At 41.9% G+C, this 17,835-nt stretch overlaps 1 protein-coding gene across 3 annotated transcripts in view; it reads left to right on the top strand.

The window, feature by feature from the left end:
* Positions 1 to 3,659: 3,659 nt before the first annotated feature.
* CEMIP2 (cell migration inducing hyaluronidase 2) overlaps positions 3,660 to 17,835 on the top strand; it is a 49,701-nt gene continuing 35,525 nt past the window's right edge. The window contains exons 1-2 of one of the 3 annotated variants that reach the window (XM_088157219.1): positions 3,660 to 3,744; positions 15,979 to 16,315. In XM_088157219.1, coding sequence (XP_088013345.1) covers positions 15,991 to 16,315 — 325 coding nt within the window. In that variant the 5' untranslated portion in view covers positions 3,660 to 3,744; positions 15,979 to 15,990. Of the gene's footprint in view, positions 3,745 to 5,768; positions 5,966 to 13,564; positions 16,316 to 17,835 lie in introns of those variants that run through there. The other 2 variants (XM_088157218.1, XM_014886294.2) reach the window with 2 other exon arrangements.

Below are 17,835 nucleotides of genomic sequence, written 5' to 3'. Positions count from 1 at the left end.
GGCAGGGGACTGTGTCTTTTATTCTGATGATATTTAAAATTAGTGCAATATGGCTTTGTTGCATTTTGTCATTCATCAAACTGCACTTTAGAGAATTACAGGTAGAATTTAGCAGAACTCAGAAATAGGTCACTCTTTTTTGTAAACCTGCAAAAAGTAAATGAGTTGCATGTGGGTTGTCCTGACATACAAAAAGGCATTTTCTCTTCAGCAAGCAGGGGAAGATGAATCTGCTCCCGACTAAATTTGGTTAAAAATTACCTCTACATTCCCCCAATATGCATTTTGCACTTGTCTTCTCTCTTAAACTTTTGTTACACTTTGTTAACTGCTGTTACCTTTGGTTGAAGCATAATATGTCAAAGTAAGATCATGCTTTTTGCCAAGAGCAAACACTCCCCCAGACTAGGCAGTGTTTGCATTACTTTAATAATTTGACTTTTATTTTGCTGCACGTGCTAAACTCACAGAGAATTAATTAAAAATGTGTGGTTTTCATGATAATTTAAAACATGGCTACTGTATGTAAAAGGTATTACCGCAGAGTACCTGGGACATATGCCAGAAAGGCATAAATAAGGAAAGAAATAGATACATTTGCTCTCTTATCTCAATAGACCAGCAGAAATATTTTCTAAGGATGTGCATGGGAATTGAGAGAATATGACATCATTTTATAACTGGTAACTGCCTGTACTTACTCCCACCTGTTGCTTCCTAACTTGCTCCCTTCTTTTTCCTAGTATCTCTTTTTTATTCAGAAGCACCAAAAGCTGCTTCCTTCTTGCTTATTTTGAAATAATTAGACTATAGTGATGGCATCAATCATATCTTTCATCTTTTGTAATTTTAAAATTTTGGTTTATATGCTTTACCAACCTTCTGTCTGCTGAAACCCAAAGTAGCATAAAGAAACAAGTGATACTGAATGGAGATGCACTAATGTTTTTGTGCATCATTTGAGTTTGATAAAGAGATTTTAAATACTCACGAAATTTCAAAGTCCAATATTTTGCATACTTACAGGGTTTAGGGATTGTTTTCTTCAAATGTATCCATAATTTATAAACATTATAATTGTTTGGTGATAATTCCATTCTGTAAGAGATCTACAGCTGCCTGAGAGGAGGTCATAGTGAGGTGGGTGTCAGCCTTTTCTCGTGGGTAACAAGTGGCAGGATGAGAGGAAATGGCCTCAAGTTGCACCAGAGGAGGTTTAGATTAAATTTTTGGATTTTCGTTTCCACAGAAAGGGTTGTAAAGCCTGTTGGAGTCACTATCCCTGGAGGTGATAAACTGTGGATATGGCGCTTGAGGACGTGGTTTAATGGTGAACCTGGCTGTGGTGCTGGGTTGACAGCTGGACTTAATGATCTTAAAGGTCTTTCCCAGCCTTAATTTTTCTAAGGTCTTATGATCTAGTGCTTTTACAGCTCAAAGGTGTTTGTGATCTGCCTGAGACTGAAAAGAATATATTATGTGGGTTGTCTAAAATATACACATGTGTGCACTCCTGCACCCACACATGCCTAATGCATTTAGTTTCAGACTGCTTAAGTATGTAGAAATGTTTTACTTTATGTCCCTATACAGTAATGCTAGCAAAAACATCTGCATTTGAGTATCACTGAAATGAGCTTTTTTCCAGGCTTCTGGCTGAGAATGTTGATCAGCAGTCTGTATTTCTTCTTTCTTTAGACAATTATATTAAAAAAGGTAAATACTTTCTGTTACTGGACTAATATCTTTCTAGTACATAAGCAGTGCTTACCTTCAATTTAATTTTAGCCAAAGTAATTGGCAAATTTAAGTATTCAGTTTGTATATGTTTGTTGAAAAGAGGCAAAGTTTTATAATTACATGTATTAGAATGATTGTGCTCGTGGGCTAACAAAGAAAGGATAGAAGTAGAGACACACAATCAAAGCCAAGAAGAAATTTCCTTATTCGTATGCCTAAGGGCTTTCTTCTCTGCGGTTTAGTGACAAAGGCAAGTTAGGAACTGTCTCAACCCCTTTTGTGTCTATACAGGAAAATCTCTGTCTTGAGTCAATTATTGCTGTAAATCTCAGGCCTGAAGCTCAAGCTGTGCAGCAGAGCTGCAGTCACAGTCCCCTCCAGAGCTAGTGCAGCTGCTCATTCCACCGTGGTCCCTGCCCATAGACAGCTTCTATTCAGTGGTGTGATGGTTTGCAGTAAAACTGCTCTGCACCCTGCGGTCCTGGGGTGAAATAGTGCAAGTGATGATAGCCAAGAGTTCAGATTAATGAAACAGACTGATTTGCAGTCTATTATTCAGGCGCTAGATGTCTCCATGAGCTATAAGCACACCACTCAGGCTAAGCTTACTATGCTTTAAACAAAGAGGAAATCGCTGGAGGCAGAGTTAGTAAGTCCGTGTTCGTAGATGTACAAATGAGTTATCACTTTGACTTCATCTGTTTGGAATATTCCCAAAGGAATAACTATGTTGGGAAATGCTTGTATCTTCCGAAGCATTTCATTGAAGCATCTTGAATCCGATCGGGGGCAGTTTTTGCTTCTTTTTTTTTTCCTGGTTCATTAGTAATGAGTGTGGCCCAACCTTGCTGCACGGAAATAGTGGGAGGTCCCAAACTTAAGAGAAACCCGTTGTCAGACTTACATCAAAGCTGACAGCCTGAGGCTAAGGGTGCCCTGAGGCTTCATAGTCCCTCTTGAATATCTATATCAATTGATGCTCTTTGCTATGTAACAGCTACAGGCAGGGGTTCCCTGAAATTCAAAACATTTTGGGGTCTAGTTTGATTTTACTTTAAAAATCATTAGAACTCGAAACAAAATTAAAACAAAGAAAAACAACTCAGAAAGCGGAATCAAGTTCTTCAGTCAGCTCTTTCCCCTGGTCAGACCGCCCGGACTACAACCGCCGTAAGTAACTTCGCTCAGCCGGGGCGTACCGACAGCTGCCGTTTCTCTGCTCTCTGCTACTGTCGCCTCCTGTGCGCTCCGGGTGTCCCTGTGTCCCTCCCCGCTGTCCCTCCGGAGACAGCCCTCTCTGTCTTTCTCCACTGTCGCCTAGCTCTCATATCTTGCGCACGTTTCACACCGCCCAGGCAGCACCTGCGCGTTTATACTGTAGAATTATTCTTATTACTATTATTCTTATTACTATTATTATTACCATTATTATGGTAGTACTACTATTACTGTTGTTATTATTACTGCAACACGGACATCGGTATCTATCGCTGAGTCCAGTATCTGAGCTGCAAATCAGCTCTTCTCCACGCTGCCCAGAGGAGAGCCGTAGGTCAGGGCACGGATGCAAAGTACCCCGCTGCCTCCTCTTTGCCCGCAGGCCCGGGTGTGCAGAGGGCGGCACCTGGTTCCCGGCGGGAGGGCCGGAGGGATGCAGTCCAGCGGGGCAGCGCCACGGCCGGGCTGGGCAGCGCGGCGCCCGGCGGAGCGCGGAGCGGAGGGGCGGCCGGGCCGGGAGAGGGGCGGGCGGGCGGCCCCGCTCCTCCCCCGGCGCGGGGGCGGTGGGAGCGCGGGAGGCGGGGCCGCCGTGGCGGGGCGCAGCCGCCTCCGCTCGGGGCCCGCGATCTGGGTCGCCCCGCGGGGGTTGCGGCCGCTGCCAATTGCGTAAGGGCGGCAGCCGAGGCGGGGAGCGGCGGAGTTGGCGAGCAGCCGGCGGCCTCCCGCCGTGTCCGGGGCGGGGAGCGCTATGCCGCCGCCCTGAGCGCGCCGCTGCGCCGGGCCCAGGTGAGAGCGCGCCCGGCCCGGCCGGGGCCGGCGCGGGGCCGGGCCGGGCCGTGACGGAGCGGCCGGAGCGCGGGCCGGGCCGCCGCGCCTGGCCTGCCGGGCTCCGCCGCACTGGCCTCTTTTGTTCCCGGGGCCGGCGGGAGGGGAGGGGAGGGAAGGAGGGAGCTGGGGCGGCAGCGGCGGGCGGGGACGGCCGGGCGGCAGCCGGCGGCGGGCGCGGCCGCCCTGAGGAGCCCCCGGGAGCCGCGCGTGCCCGGCAGGTGTGGGCCTCGCGCCGCTCCGCGGGGCCGCGGCAGGTGCGGCGGCGGGGCCGCGCTCGCGGGGCCGCGGCTTTGTTGGCGCGCCTGGTCGGATGCTGCCGGGATCGCGGTGGGGAGCGACCGGGCTCGGGTCCGCCTCGCGGCGTGACTGCGCTGGGGCTTGTCATAGGCATCCCCGAGTGCTTGGGCTGTCGTGGGATGCCGTCCTTGTGACTGATAACCAACAGCTGCTTTACTTGCCCAGAGGCACGGAGGACACAGTGAGAGTTTTACATCCTCGCAGCCCCTCCGAGGGTGTGCTGCGATTAATCAGATGCATTTCTGCTCCATCACAGCTCAGGTGAAGGCTATGTACTGGAGATACTAGCCTTGTTTGTATTTTACATGTGTGTTTAGACACGGTTTCCTTAAAAGGGAAGAGATTTTATATTTCGGAGTAGCTCTAAAAACAAAATAGCAGCTGTGGCTCGACAAAGACAATGTAATAAGGACGATAAAGTAGTACTTCGTAATTTTGTGTGGCATTAGTCTGTTTTCATGAATCGTAGAAAAAGATTTGCAGCGGCTTAGCTACTGATGTGAAATTGCCCACGGGTAGCGGCAAGGAGGAGGGAGGTTCATCTTTGTTCTTAGGAGTCTACAGCTCTTCAACGTGCTTTGTCTACACGGATCCTGCACACTGCCTGCACAAATGTGAAGTCTTCTGCCAGATCAAGTTTGTTGGGCCTGTTCCTCCTGCACTGTCTCTACTAACACAGCATCCAGCAGACTATATGCCAGGGAATTGAGCTAGGCAAAGAGGCTGGATAAATAAGTTCTATGTAAAGCACAAGAAATGCCCCCAAATACAAAAGGATTCAGGAAGAATAAAAGGAGTGTGAAGGGGAAGAGGACAAAGACAAGGGGTCTTGCGAGGTCCATGGTAAAATCAGAGTGTCTTCTGAAGTTCAGTGTATGGTCTCAACAGGAGCTGTGGTGTGTGCTCTTTTGAGATGGGGATAGATGTTCTCTGGTGGCACACTGTGGGGCTTTTTAATTACAAATATTTACACGTAAAGTGGCGTTGACGATTGGCTGGAAGCTTTTAGCCAGTTCATCTGACTTGTTGCTAGTTGTTAGAGACACTAACTAGTAGAAGGTAGCGGCCCTGGTGTGTAAAAACGATTGCTTTCAGAAGGCCCTATGAAATCCACTAAAGGTTTCCTAGCTGTTACAGGTCCTGTGACTGGAAATTACTGTTTGGTGGTACAGTTCACTTTTCTTGCAAGTTGACAAACCAGGAGACTAAAAAAGGTTGTTTTCCCCTACGATATGAATATAAAAATAGGTAGAACACAAGCTGTGGGACTACCTTGGTTATTTTGCAGCTTTTCTTTCTTTTTTAATTTTTATTTTGAGTTGATACATATTTGAGTTTCTTGCACTTCAAAGCAAGTTAGGAGGTTTTATTTCCTTAAGTAATGACAGGGTGCAGTAGGACAGGTGCTTTTCAGTCTTATTTAAATATTTCTAAACAGCATTCTTACCACCGAGGCTGCAGAGAAATGTCTGCATGCCTTGCATAGTCGTGATTAGAAATGTTTTTTAATTATGGATAACTTTTAATGTGCTTCAAATACAAAGCACAGTCATTTACTTCCTTTATGATATGTCTAGTGTGTTTCAGAAAAGTTTTATTAAACAGTTTTAGTGTACTGTTTTTGTGTGTTTTGAGGTAAGTCAGTTCAGCTTCTTGCTGTGTAAGTCTTGTTTGCAGAAAATGAGCAGTGACTCAGTTTTGTTTGTTACCTGTTGACTAGGAGGGAGCTCTTTTCTTCTTTACCTGTGGGAAGGCTCTGACTACTCTCTCCATTCGGACTGGAGATCCCTCTGCTCTTGATTCTGCCTTTTACCGGAGCTGAGGAGGAGAGAGAACCTGTCCCCATTGTCTGCTGGAGGCTGATGCTGCAGCCGTCACAGCTGTAAGGGCACACCTCTGCTGCCTCTGCCCTGCCGCTGGTGGCCCACATCATGCATGACTTCAAGGAAACTTGTCCCACAGTGCTTGTGATGAACTGTTCTTCACCTTCTGTGTGCATGTACCAGTGATTTAAAAATTTCAGACAGAAATTAGTGGGAAAATTGTCACCTAGTAAATCTTGCTTTTTGTGTATTAAAAAATTAAGTCATAGGAGTGTGATCTGAAATATAACAGTAAGGTTCATTCTTTGCATTATTAAGGCTGTTCTGTAGAATCACCTATGGTATACATCAAAACATGATTAAAGTCTGTGTTGTAAATTGCAGCTTGGAATCAAATTATGATTGACACATTCTCAGCTTATTTTTACCAAAAGGCATTTCACTATTGGTTTAATGGAGGTAGTTTTGGCAAGACAAATGGGAATGAGTTATTTTTAGATGTGGGTGTAGAAATCCACAGAAATATTTTCTTGGAATAGTAATACTGGGAAAGAAACTGGAAAAAGAGTCGAAAAGTTGAGCAAAGATGTGAGAGGGAAAGTGGTGTATTTGCCAATTGGAAAGAAAATACTGAAGGCATTAAAGAATGCATACTTTAGAACTTGTAACTGATTTTATTGCTTTGTTGTGAGGTAGGTTAACAGAAGGGTGCATGCTAGTAGCTCTACTATCTTTTTTGACACATGGGATTAAGAAGAACATGTATAAAAAGTAGTGCAGTCATGCAGGATGACTAGCTATACCTGGCAGGACGTCGCAGTACTTGGAAGTAGGGTGTAGAGTTCTTGGAGTTTCCTAGAATGGAATTCACTGTAGTAAGCCAAAATATGAGTGTAGCCATCAGCTCAGCAGAATGCATACTTAATGGTGGATTACAGGGCTTTGTTTTGCTGTTTGAAGCTTGAGAGTTTGCTCTTTCGAGATCCCAAATAGGCTGTTCGTATTTTTTATAAAAAGAAAATTATAGCATGTTGTTTTCTTTTACAAAATTGTACAAACATATCATGTTGCATAAGTTAAGTCACTGTTCCTTTTTCACCAGCCTCTCAGCTCATGTAGTCCTGTGATTTCTGAGATACTTTAGAGCCATGGGTAATGTTGGCATTCCGATATGCACACAAGTTATTTTTTAGTTCATCAGTAGAAACTTTTTTCACATGCCTTTGTGCCTTCATGTGTTAGCTGGTATGTGCTGTGCCTTTCTGCTAGATTGCAGCACTTCCTGCAGCAAAATGAAAACTGTGCTGTGTTTCAGCTACCATGTATCAGTTTGGCATGTTAATGTACGGGATCCGGTGAAGGTGTATTTTGTGTTGCTGATCTCTACAGGCAATTGCAGTGGCTGAGTTGAGGGGGATTTCGTCCTTAGAGGAGGAGACGTGATTTTGGAAAAGTGAATGTGAATGTGAAATGAGGTCTTAAAGCGTAGTAGAAGAGTGACACATCACATCGGGCAAAGTGTCCATACAGGCAATTATTCAGTGTCTGACAGTGGTAATAGTCATCTGGTGAAGCTACTGTATTGTGGTGCTCCTGCTTCCAGCTTGTGTTTCAAGGGCTTCCTAAACTTGAGGCAGTGTTATTTATTCGATAAGCCTCAAATGACTTCTCTCCTGCAGACTTGTTGCACTCTGAACCTGCACAAATTCTTGAAGTCCAAAGCATATAGTACTGATTCAACTTCAGAGACTTCTGTGTCAGCTTTTTTTCCTCCTTGGAATGGGCATGAAATGTTTGCATTCTATCAGCTACTTCTGATTCTATGGATCTGTGTCATATAGCCTGTCTCTTAGTCATCCATCACCAGTGTGAAGAGTCTTTTGAGAGTTCAAAGAGCTAAGAGGTGCTTATGTTGCAGCTGTGTTTGATTGGATGTGATTTGCAGCTCTTAATTATTTTTTAATGCAGACGCATTTAACGTGGCTCATACAAAGGCAAGACAAAAGAATGTGGGTGTGCAGCTGCAACAATTCAGTTTTTCGAGCAGTATTTTTTTGTGGTTGATGCACAGTAAAAATCTGCAGAGACAGTCCTTCAACTATGCAGAATAAGGGATGATTTACCATTTATTGAATCTTGAGTTCAACTGAAGCAAGAAATTCCAAGAACCTAACAACTTTGTCTAAGAAGGCACTAAATGCACATGCTGATATGGAAGATATGTTATCATGCAGATTCATGTTTTAATAGAACTTAAATATGTCAACCCTTTGATTAAGTTATGAGTACACTCAGGAGTATTTTTGCACATATCAGTTTTACCAAAGCTAAATAGCAGATGTGATTCTTTCCCCCACTGCCTGTTATATTCTGTACTTTTATATATCCTTATAATCTATTTGTAAGTGCTTTTCTAATTGAATAATAGATATCTAATCTTACTATCCTCCTCTTTGGAGGAGGATTGTAGGCCCAGTGATTCAAGGCAGCACCAGTACTCAACTTTACCTCTCTGAAGTGTATTACCACTATATAGAAAATTTTCTGCTTTAAAGTCCTAAGATGTAGCTGTTTGGTTGGGATTTGTGTTTTTTCTAGAGACTGTAGATATCTGTATACCGCTTCTTTTTTGTCCATATGAGAAGTAGTTTAAATGCTTTTCCCTGAGTTTTATTGGGATTTTTCCCTACCATCTTATTCAGGTTCCCTAAGGTGAATGTGGCAAATCCATCACTTTTGTGTGAAAGTTGTTGACTTAAGTGTAGCTATTTATTTACTTAAAAGTAGGCTTGTACTGGATGCATCACTAAGCTGAATCCAAAGCGTTCTCTAAACTAACCCTCATAATATCCCTGTGAGGCTAGTGACCATATTTTTTTTCTCATGTTACAGGCTTGGGGCCCAAATAATCTGTGACTCATGCAGGAAGCTAGTGGCAAATGCAAATGCTAATGTCAAATGGTGGCTAAAATGCAAGTTTCCACTCTTGATCTCTTATATAAATTATTAAACATTTCATTTCTGAAAGTGGAGCAGTAAAAATTATTCCATTCTTTTTGCATATTTCAGCACATGATATATTTCCTAGTGTGCTCTTGAATGTACAGTATTTAAGTTGTCAATAATTCACTTGTTTCTGCATGGTTTACTCCAGCTGTTTTTAAAAAAGTGAATGAAAAACAGAATAGACCTCCCCAATTTATAAAGATAAACTGTCAAAAAGAAACAAAGGGCAGGAAAATAGAATTCACTGGAAATGTCGGATACCATTTTAGATACATTGACTACAGTTTGCTGTGACTACTGGCTTATGTTTCTTTGTTTCAATGGGCAGTCTGAAGCTACTGCAGTTCTATTTGAGCAGATTGAAAATTGCAGTGTCTTCTGCAATTTAGAATTCTTGAAAGCTTACAGGAAATGGAAAAAACCATGTCCTTACATTTTCTGCAGTAAGATGCCCTACAAAAATCCCTAAGTTTTGTATGTAAACTTTCTGTAAGATCAGATATTTCTATTGCATCAAATGTTGTGTAAGTGAAATGAGGTGAGTGCTGCAGAGCTTGTTCAAACAGACTGTATGTGAAGGACAAAAGCCCAGTTGTCACTGGAGCAGGGAACCATTTTTCAATGGTTTCAGTTTTACAAATACCCTCTGGTCTTTGTCACATCATTAATAGTAATGTGCCAAACACATGTGCAAGAGGGTAGAAATGAAATTAATGGCTCTCCTGTATGCTGTCAGCTATGGATGTGAGAGTGGTTTTACTTGCCCATAATTTTGTACTTATTCCCGCGGACAAATTCTATTCCAGAGTGTCTATTTACCTCTTTCCTTTGGAATGCAGTCTTCTCACCATCCTCTCCCCCTCACCTCATCATCCTTTCTAATCCATAGATAATAGCTTAATAGTTTTGCATATCACCTAAACATACGTAGTCCAACTTTCCCTACTTGTATATGTTTGAAATTTCTTCTGAATTGGAGAGAGTCTTGTGTTCTCCAAGATTTCATTAGACCAATTGAAGAATATTATTTCTATCTCTAGGCCTTCTCTTATACTGTAAATACAATGTGTGCTTTCACTTCTGTCTCCTGATGTGTGGTACTGAAGTAGTTCTGTGATTCTATACTTTGAATGATTTGGTTTAAGAAATATGGACCGTGGCTTAGGTGGTTGCCAGTGGTTGTGTATCGTGCAATTTTACATGTTTTCAACGTGCCAAGAAACTCACTAAAAACTATTAGTTGCTACACAGAAAATTCAGAAAGTCTACTGCAATAGAGGTTATCTTTTAAGTTTTGTAACTTTTACAATTCTTATATCTCTGTTTCTTGCCGATTTTTGCTCTAATTTTCTTCTGAAAGTGCTGCGCATGGGAGAAAACTTGGAGGCATGCAGTAAACAGTGTATGTGTCTAGATGTCAGTAGAGTTTTTACAGTTTTTTTTTTTTGTAAGTCAGCTGAGATTTTTCAGACTAAATATTGTCACAGTTCTAAATATTGTCATTTCCAAGAGTTTTGTAACTGTAGCAGTGTATCTTACTTTGCACGTATTCTTTCCAGCTTTTGTGCATGAGTGGAAAAGTAGGTTCCTTCCAATGTGCTGTCTGTTGTCTTAGTGAATAGGTGTAATTTCGGAATGAGGCAGGAGGAGAAAATGTTAAACCAGAAAGGAAAGCATGTGGGTACCATGTTTGGAATTGTTCTTACTGGTGAGGTTGAGATTTGTTGAACTGGGGACTTCCAAGGCACTTGAGGTATTGAAATTTGTATTTCTGTTGTAGTTGACCAGCTTGGAGGTCTGTAACGGTGTGCACATCATGCTTTAGGAGCTTGCCTGACATCACATTCTGCTAAGTAATTGTTTTTACTTTACTGAGTTCTTGTCCCTTTCCCTTTTCATGGATTTTTCACTGCCCTTTGGTTTTATACCAGAAAAGTGCCTCTACCACTAAAGCAGTAATAACTTTCGTGGTACAGAATCACTAGGTTGCAAGAAACTTTCAAGATCATAGAAGGGCCCTGCCACCTCCACTAAACCATGGCACCAAGTCCCACATCCAATCTTTTTTTAAACACATCCAGGGATGGTGACTCCACCACCTCCCCGGGCAGACAAGTCCAGTACTTCATCACTCTTTCCATAAAAATCTTTTTCTTAATATCCAGCCTAATTTTCCCTTGACACACCTTGAGATTGTGTCCTCTTGTTCTGTCAGTTGCTGCCTGGAAAGAGAGACCAACCCCCAAGTGACTACAGCCACCTTTCAGGGAATTATAGAGAGTGAGAATATCACCTCTGAGTCTCCTTTTCTCCAGGCTAAACAACCTCAGCTCCCTCAGCCATTCCTCACAGGGTTTGTGTTCCAATCCCCTCACCAGCCTTTTTGCCTCCTCTGGACGTGCTCAAGTGTCTCAAGGTCCTTCATAACCTGGGGGGCCCAGAAGTGGACACAGCACTCAGGGTGTGACCTCACCAGTGCTGAGTACAGGGGGAGAATGAGCTCCCTGCTCCTGCTGGCCACACAATTCCTGATACAGGCCAGGATGCCTTCTTGGCCATCAGGGCACACACACACACTGCTGGCTCATGTTCAGCTGGCTGTTGACCAGTACCCCCAGGTCCCTTTCTGCCTGGGCACTGTCCAGCCACACTGTCCCCACCTGTAGCACTGGGTTGTTGTGGCCAAAATGCAGGACTTGGTACTTGAATTTATTAAACTTCATCCGATTGGATTCTGCCCATCCATCTGTTCCAGGTCTCTCTGCAGAGCCCTCCTACCTTCCAACAGATCGACACATGCTCTCAGCTTAGTGTTGTCTGCAAATTTACTACTCTATTGCATGGGGAAATATTTCTTTTTGTATGTGTTGTTTTCTTCCACCCTTTGCTCAGTCTTTTCCTTAGCGGGAATTATATACTCTGAGACTAGACACTATTGTAATAGGTCAGCACTAGAGCTGGTGGTGTTTGATGGCCAGTCAACAGAAGTATGTAATTTCTTCTGGTTTCTCTTTATTTTTAAGACGTGTGATCCTTAAAATATGCTTAAAGAGAAGCATGAATTTCTTTGCACTGTAAGAAGTAAGCGAACTTTCTTTACAACGTTTTCAGATGGTGCAGGTGTGGGAGTATTTTAGCATATTTGACACGTTTTATTACACTTAGCATTTGACAACACAGAAGTGTAAAATAGCTTGGTATTTTTCTCACTTTTTGCGTGGTGTCTTGTGACGTTTAAATTATCTGGTAAAATAAGCTAATTCCTTTCCAGGAAATCAGCCCCCAAATGAGTAATGGATAAGCATGCTGCTTGCTTCTGAGCACGCAGTTATGTCTCAGGAGGTTCTTACGTTGTCCGCTGGTTGTACAGTGCATATGTTTCCAGTTTCTGACCGTGTGGAACAATGTGGGCTTGTATGAGAGTGTGGTAGCAGCACAAGTTAAAAGCAGTGAAGGAATACTTGAGATGGGAGATGTTGCAGCCTGTTCAGCGTCTCACTGCTGTCTGCCTGCTGGGGTTTGCTGTCCACATCTGTTTGCTCAGTTGCTCTGTAGACATATCCAGGCTTGCAGGTATTCACTGTTTTCACTTGGAAGCTGAGCAAAATAAACCTTTTAATTTTTTTTTTTTTTAATTTAAGGTGGTTTAAGCTGGGTTGGCTGATGTGACCAGTATGAGCTGTACTTGTTTGCTTGCTCATGCTGTAGGAAGGGGTGCATGAGCAGAGACCTGGATTGTGTGGAGTTGTCCTACTCTTGCAAAAGAGCAATATGCAAATAGTGCAGTCATCCAGCAGATGGGTGGCAATGAAATATCTGAGAGATTCCAGATACATCGTGGGCTGAAGCATCTGAGATACTCCAGCTGAGTCTGTGCATTGGAAGCTTCCCTCTTACTGATGAGCTGGAAACACATGCTTAAGTATGGCTCTGACTAAAAGCTGTGATGAATAATGGATTTAAAATCTTGCATAATACTCTCTTGAAAGCTGACGTGCAAGAAGTTTGGGAATAGTGAGACAGCAGTATTCGTAAATGGCATGACAAATAACACATTTGTACACAAAGACCCATGTATAAATGTTAGGTAATTGGTTGTATATGGTGTGAAAACTTTTGAAAGTGCTCTGAAGCAAGCTGGAAAGTAAAATATGGCACCATTCTGTGTACCACAATGCAATTGCAAAAGTGGGAGGTGTTCTTGTCAGGAGGAGATGCCCAGATCATGAGTTCCTTTAGGAGACCACAGCATAGGTACAGGTCAAAGGGAAACATGGGAAAATTCAGGTTCATAGGAACTTTCAAGCAAATGTGGTATTTAAATTGTTCAACAGTTTTGGTATTTTGTTCTGCATTTTACTCTGTAAATGCATTTGCAGAGTAAAACTTGTGTTTTATTTGTGACATACAAACTGTATTCATGCAGCCAGCATTCTCTGGGGCATAACTGGCCGTACAGACAATTACTATACATGCTTTTGTGTGGTGCTTTCTGAAGGCTTCCACAGAGTGGAAATAAACAAGCCAATAATTCGAATCAGATTATCAGTCTGTCTTTTTCAAAAAAAGCTGGGAGCTGCTCTACAGGATAGAAGAGATCCTTTTTCAGCTAGCGAATTTCAAATAACTCATGAAGAGGGAAGGAAGTTTTGCAATGGTTACTCCTGTTGTAATAGAAGACTATATGGTGAATCCTTAGAAAGTGCTGAGTATCTCCTTATTGGCTTAGTTTAATTATTTTTATTTTGTAATGGGTAAGACAGCAATTCTGCCATCTCTTTCCCACCCATCCTTGGGGTGACCTGTTTTCGCTTGAGTGGGATAGTTGAAAACCTTTTAAAACTGCCAAAATGAGGTTTGCAAAGCAGGATGCTTTGTGTAACACAAAATATGCTTGAAATATGACACAAGTGTTTCCAATGATTGCTGTGATGAGTGCTTTTTATTTGGTTTTTTTACTATTTCTTTAGAGGTCTGGCAGTACTGTAGGAGGCCTTAGTGGGAAGAATTGTGGGAAAATTATTTTGTAAAACTATTTCAACTCTTCCACAACCAATCTGGATTCAGTTGATATAGCTGAGTAGTTGAAAAACTTTTTAACTAACTGTTGCTATTACTGTATAATGAACACTGTAGTAATTTCCTCAGTGTCACAGACAAATATCCTAACTGAAAAATTAACCGAGTTTAAGGAGTTGAGGTTTCAAACCATTAAAAAAAATAATCTCAATGCTGGATCAGATTTCTTAAAATGTTTAATTAAGAAGCTAGTCCAGCATTTGTTTAGCTAGACATAAATACTGTATTTGAATTAGCTGAAAAGCTCTATCTCTACCCAGCTTTTAATACCACATCTAAAGCACAGAAATTAGTTTCACTGCTGAGAGATGATAAGCTGAGTGTAAAGGCACATGAGGTTAAAGCAAAGTGTTCCACAGTGCACACAACAGATTGGGCAGTTAAGTTTGAGAGGAGAGGATTTGGTTTGCCAGAGAACAGAAAGGAGAATGCTGAAAATTAATTTGTTATAATGAACAGGTGCAAGAAGCACTTCTGAAGGACTTGGAATAATTTTTGCACTCTGGGATAGCTACTCCAGTTAATGTTTCAGTGGCTTCATTGTCATTGTGCGTACATCTGGAGATGCATTGTCTCCTGTGAAAGGGTAATCCAGCCTGTTCAATAGTAAGAGCTCTTTTTCTTTGAACAGTGAAGTATCAGATTTTGCAGCATGTGGGACAAAAGGCTCCTTTGCTTATTCTCCGAATAAGATTAGTTGACTCATTTGTCACATTTCTCCTTCGTCAGCATGCCTGACACTTCAGAGTATGGCTCAGGCTTCCCTTTGTTAATGGAAGAGAAAGAGGATCTTTATACTCTTCTATTATCTGTAGTTTTTATTTTCTCTGCACTTTGCTGTTTAATGCACATGACTTATGCCTAAATCCCCTTTGGAATTTAGTTTCAAAAGTTAGGTTTCAGTTAACTGAGACTTGAGCATCCTTCTCAAATAAATTCATCTATAAGAAATGCTAATCGTAGTTAGGAAAAAAAAATATGACAGCCTTGTGAATACTCTGTGCAACACTGTTGACTAGAAAACCAGAGAAAACAGTCAAATACAAGTTTATCTCTTAAGCTAGACAAGTGTGGTGGGTTAGAACTGGTGATGAGGATGGGCCAGGCAGTGATGGTGCTGGTATGCTTTCCTCTTGGTGTGCTTCAGAAGAAAGATGGAAACAATACTGGTAACTGAAATAAAGGTAGCACTCACTTCTAGGCAATAGGTGCAGAGATCTGGAGCAGTCATGTTGCTTCCAGGCTTTGTGTCCAAACCAGGCATCTCAGCACAGAAGAATCACAAGGTTTGCTGAATAAGAGGTAGGTGACCTTCTTACAGAGCCGTTCATGATGCAGCTTTACTAGCAGTTAAATCTTGCTGTCAGTAAATTAAGAGTTTACTGGCTCTGTGCACCTCAACTTGTTAAAAGTGTTGACTAAGTTGCATCAGCATGACTAGAAATGAAATAGTATTTGGTATTTTAATTTAAACAGCTTTTAAGACTTCCAGTGTGGAAGACAGGCTTGTCTTTTTCAGCTTCTTTTCTATAAGGGAAAGTGAGGAATTTGTTCAGCTTCTGTGTACAGAAAAAATAAGTTTACACATTGTTTGCATAACTGTGGGGAAGCAGGGGTTGCTAGCTTTCTCACTGTTCATCTGATTTCTTAATCTCATAATACAAGTTAAGTGTGAAAATACTTTGTGAAAAACACCCACTGGAACTATGAAGAAATGGTCTGTGCTTTACTGGGTTCCCATACCACATGCTTTTGTGTTTAATTTTGTTGAATACGCATATGCTATTGTTCCATGCAGTTATACCATGGCAAGTGACCAGTAGCAACTGAGTAACAGATACTTTGTAAATAGTCACAGCTTCAGTGGCTGCTCTTGATACACATGGTTTAAAATTGCCTTTTGTTGCTGTTACTTTTTTTGTTTTATGCATTTTGATCTGATTTCTGAAAGCCTGTCTCTTATTTTTTCCCTCTGTGTGTGTTCCAGTGACTTTATAACATGCAAGGCACTGATACCAGGGGGAGCTCCCCTGCATTCCTCCGTCCTCAGAATGGGAGCAGTCACAGGTCCTCGGGGTACGTCCCCGGGAGAATTGCCCCTCTCCGTCCCCCGCCACCTTCGCAGAGCCATGCTGCAGCAGAATTTACCTCGGCGAGACAAGAAGCCCAGACAAGACTCGCATCCTTACCAGTGGAGCAGCACCGCCGACAGGCAGAAGCCAACAGGCATAAAAATACTCTTATTTGCTCTGCCATTTCTAGCCTTTCACTTTTTGTTGCACTGGGAATTTTTTTGGGAATAGCTTCAAAATATGCTCCAGATGGTAAGTTCATTAAGGAAATCATCCTAGAAGTTATGTTACCTGTGAACATAACTCAATAATTCACTATCAGGATTAATGTTGAAAGCTAATAGGGCACTCACTGTGATTTTAATATCGAAGGAGGCAGAGATTGGGGGGCAAAGATCAGCTCCTTTTTTTGTTATCAGTGTTGTTTTTATTACGTATGGTTTGATTTACTTACATAAACCAGAAAGGCATAGCAGTAAATAAAGATTACTGGTAAGGGGAGAAAGAGGCATGAATGTTTTATAAGCATAATTATTTTTATCTGCAGAAGCTGTCTCATAGGTTCACAAATTGTAGACAAAACTAAATCCTATCTGTTTGAGCAGTAACTGAGGAAGAAAGTAAGAAAATGTTAAATTAAAATAATATTAAAATCTCTTAGAACCTGTGCTAATAGTATGTGTTTGTTTTGTTTATATGCAAATTGATTAGGGGCCTTTTTTGCTCTATTAGCCCCGATTTTTTTGTTTTCAGCTCATTTTAGAAAACCGGGCAACTTTTTTGGAATTTGGAGAATCTCTGAAGTGTGTCGGTGGTTGTAAAGCATTAACAGGTTATATGATCACAAAGTGTACATCCCTCTAGCCAATTACTCCTAGAAGATGCTATGAGGTGCAGTTGCTAAAAATTGGTAGTAAAGTTTGGAGAGTGGGTTGTTTTAGTGAGTTTGGAGTTTTTGGCTATTTTTAAGGCAGCAGTTAGGTTTCTAAAAGCTTAACAAGATTTTGAATTAAAACTGTTGGCTGCTGTAATAACAGACGTTCAGTGGCTTTTGACACAGTAATTAAAAACAAGCTGTTTCCAAAGTCAGTGCAATGCAGGCTGAACATATCAGATAACTAACTGAGGATTTCAGATGACAGTACAAAATAAATGCATGTACCCAACTGAAGTGCTCTTGGTGGTGGTTTGCTGAGATTTCCTGAAACTTATGAAGAAAAATAACAAAACCTTAGGGACTAGTAAATGGAAGATTATTCCTCTTGTTATGATACACATTGCTGCTAACAGGTACATATGCAGTAAGCATTTTCATTACAGACAAATTCCAGAGGAGACTGGAGGGTGACTTACCCGGTTAACACTCTGAAGTACTTTGAAGTGCAGCCAGGCTCTTCTTGGTGCTGTTGTGCAGTAAGACAAGAGTTAATAAGAAGCTCCACCTTAATATGAGGAAGAATTTCTTTACTGTGTGAGTGACCGTGCACTGGAACAGATTGCACAGAGAGGCTGTGGAGTATCCCTCACTGGAGATACTCCACAACTGTCTGGACACAATTCTATGCAGTGTGCTCTGGGATGACCCTGAGGCTGTGGTCCCTTCCAGTGTATTTATTCTATGATACTGTGAAACCCTGACACAAGAGAAACTCCTACTGACAGTAAGGAAAGCCTGGCTGATGTTTTAATCTTGCAGTATGGTTGTCACAGAAACTCCCCAAAAGTTCCCCAGCAGGTTGAAATTTTAATGTGCATTAACATGTGCATAAGAG

Source organism: Sturnus vulgaris, chromosome Z (assembly GCF_052056855.1).
Source record: "Sturnus vulgaris isolate bStuVul1 chromosome Z, bStuVul1.hap1, whole genome shotgun sequence".
In the NCBI taxonomy this organism is placed as follows: domain Eukaryota; kingdom Metazoa; phylum Chordata; class Aves; order Passeriformes; family Sturnidae; genus Sturnus; species Sturnus vulgaris.
Note: the sequence above shows the minus strand (reverse complement) of the source record. Positions and strands in the feature narration are given on the sequence as shown.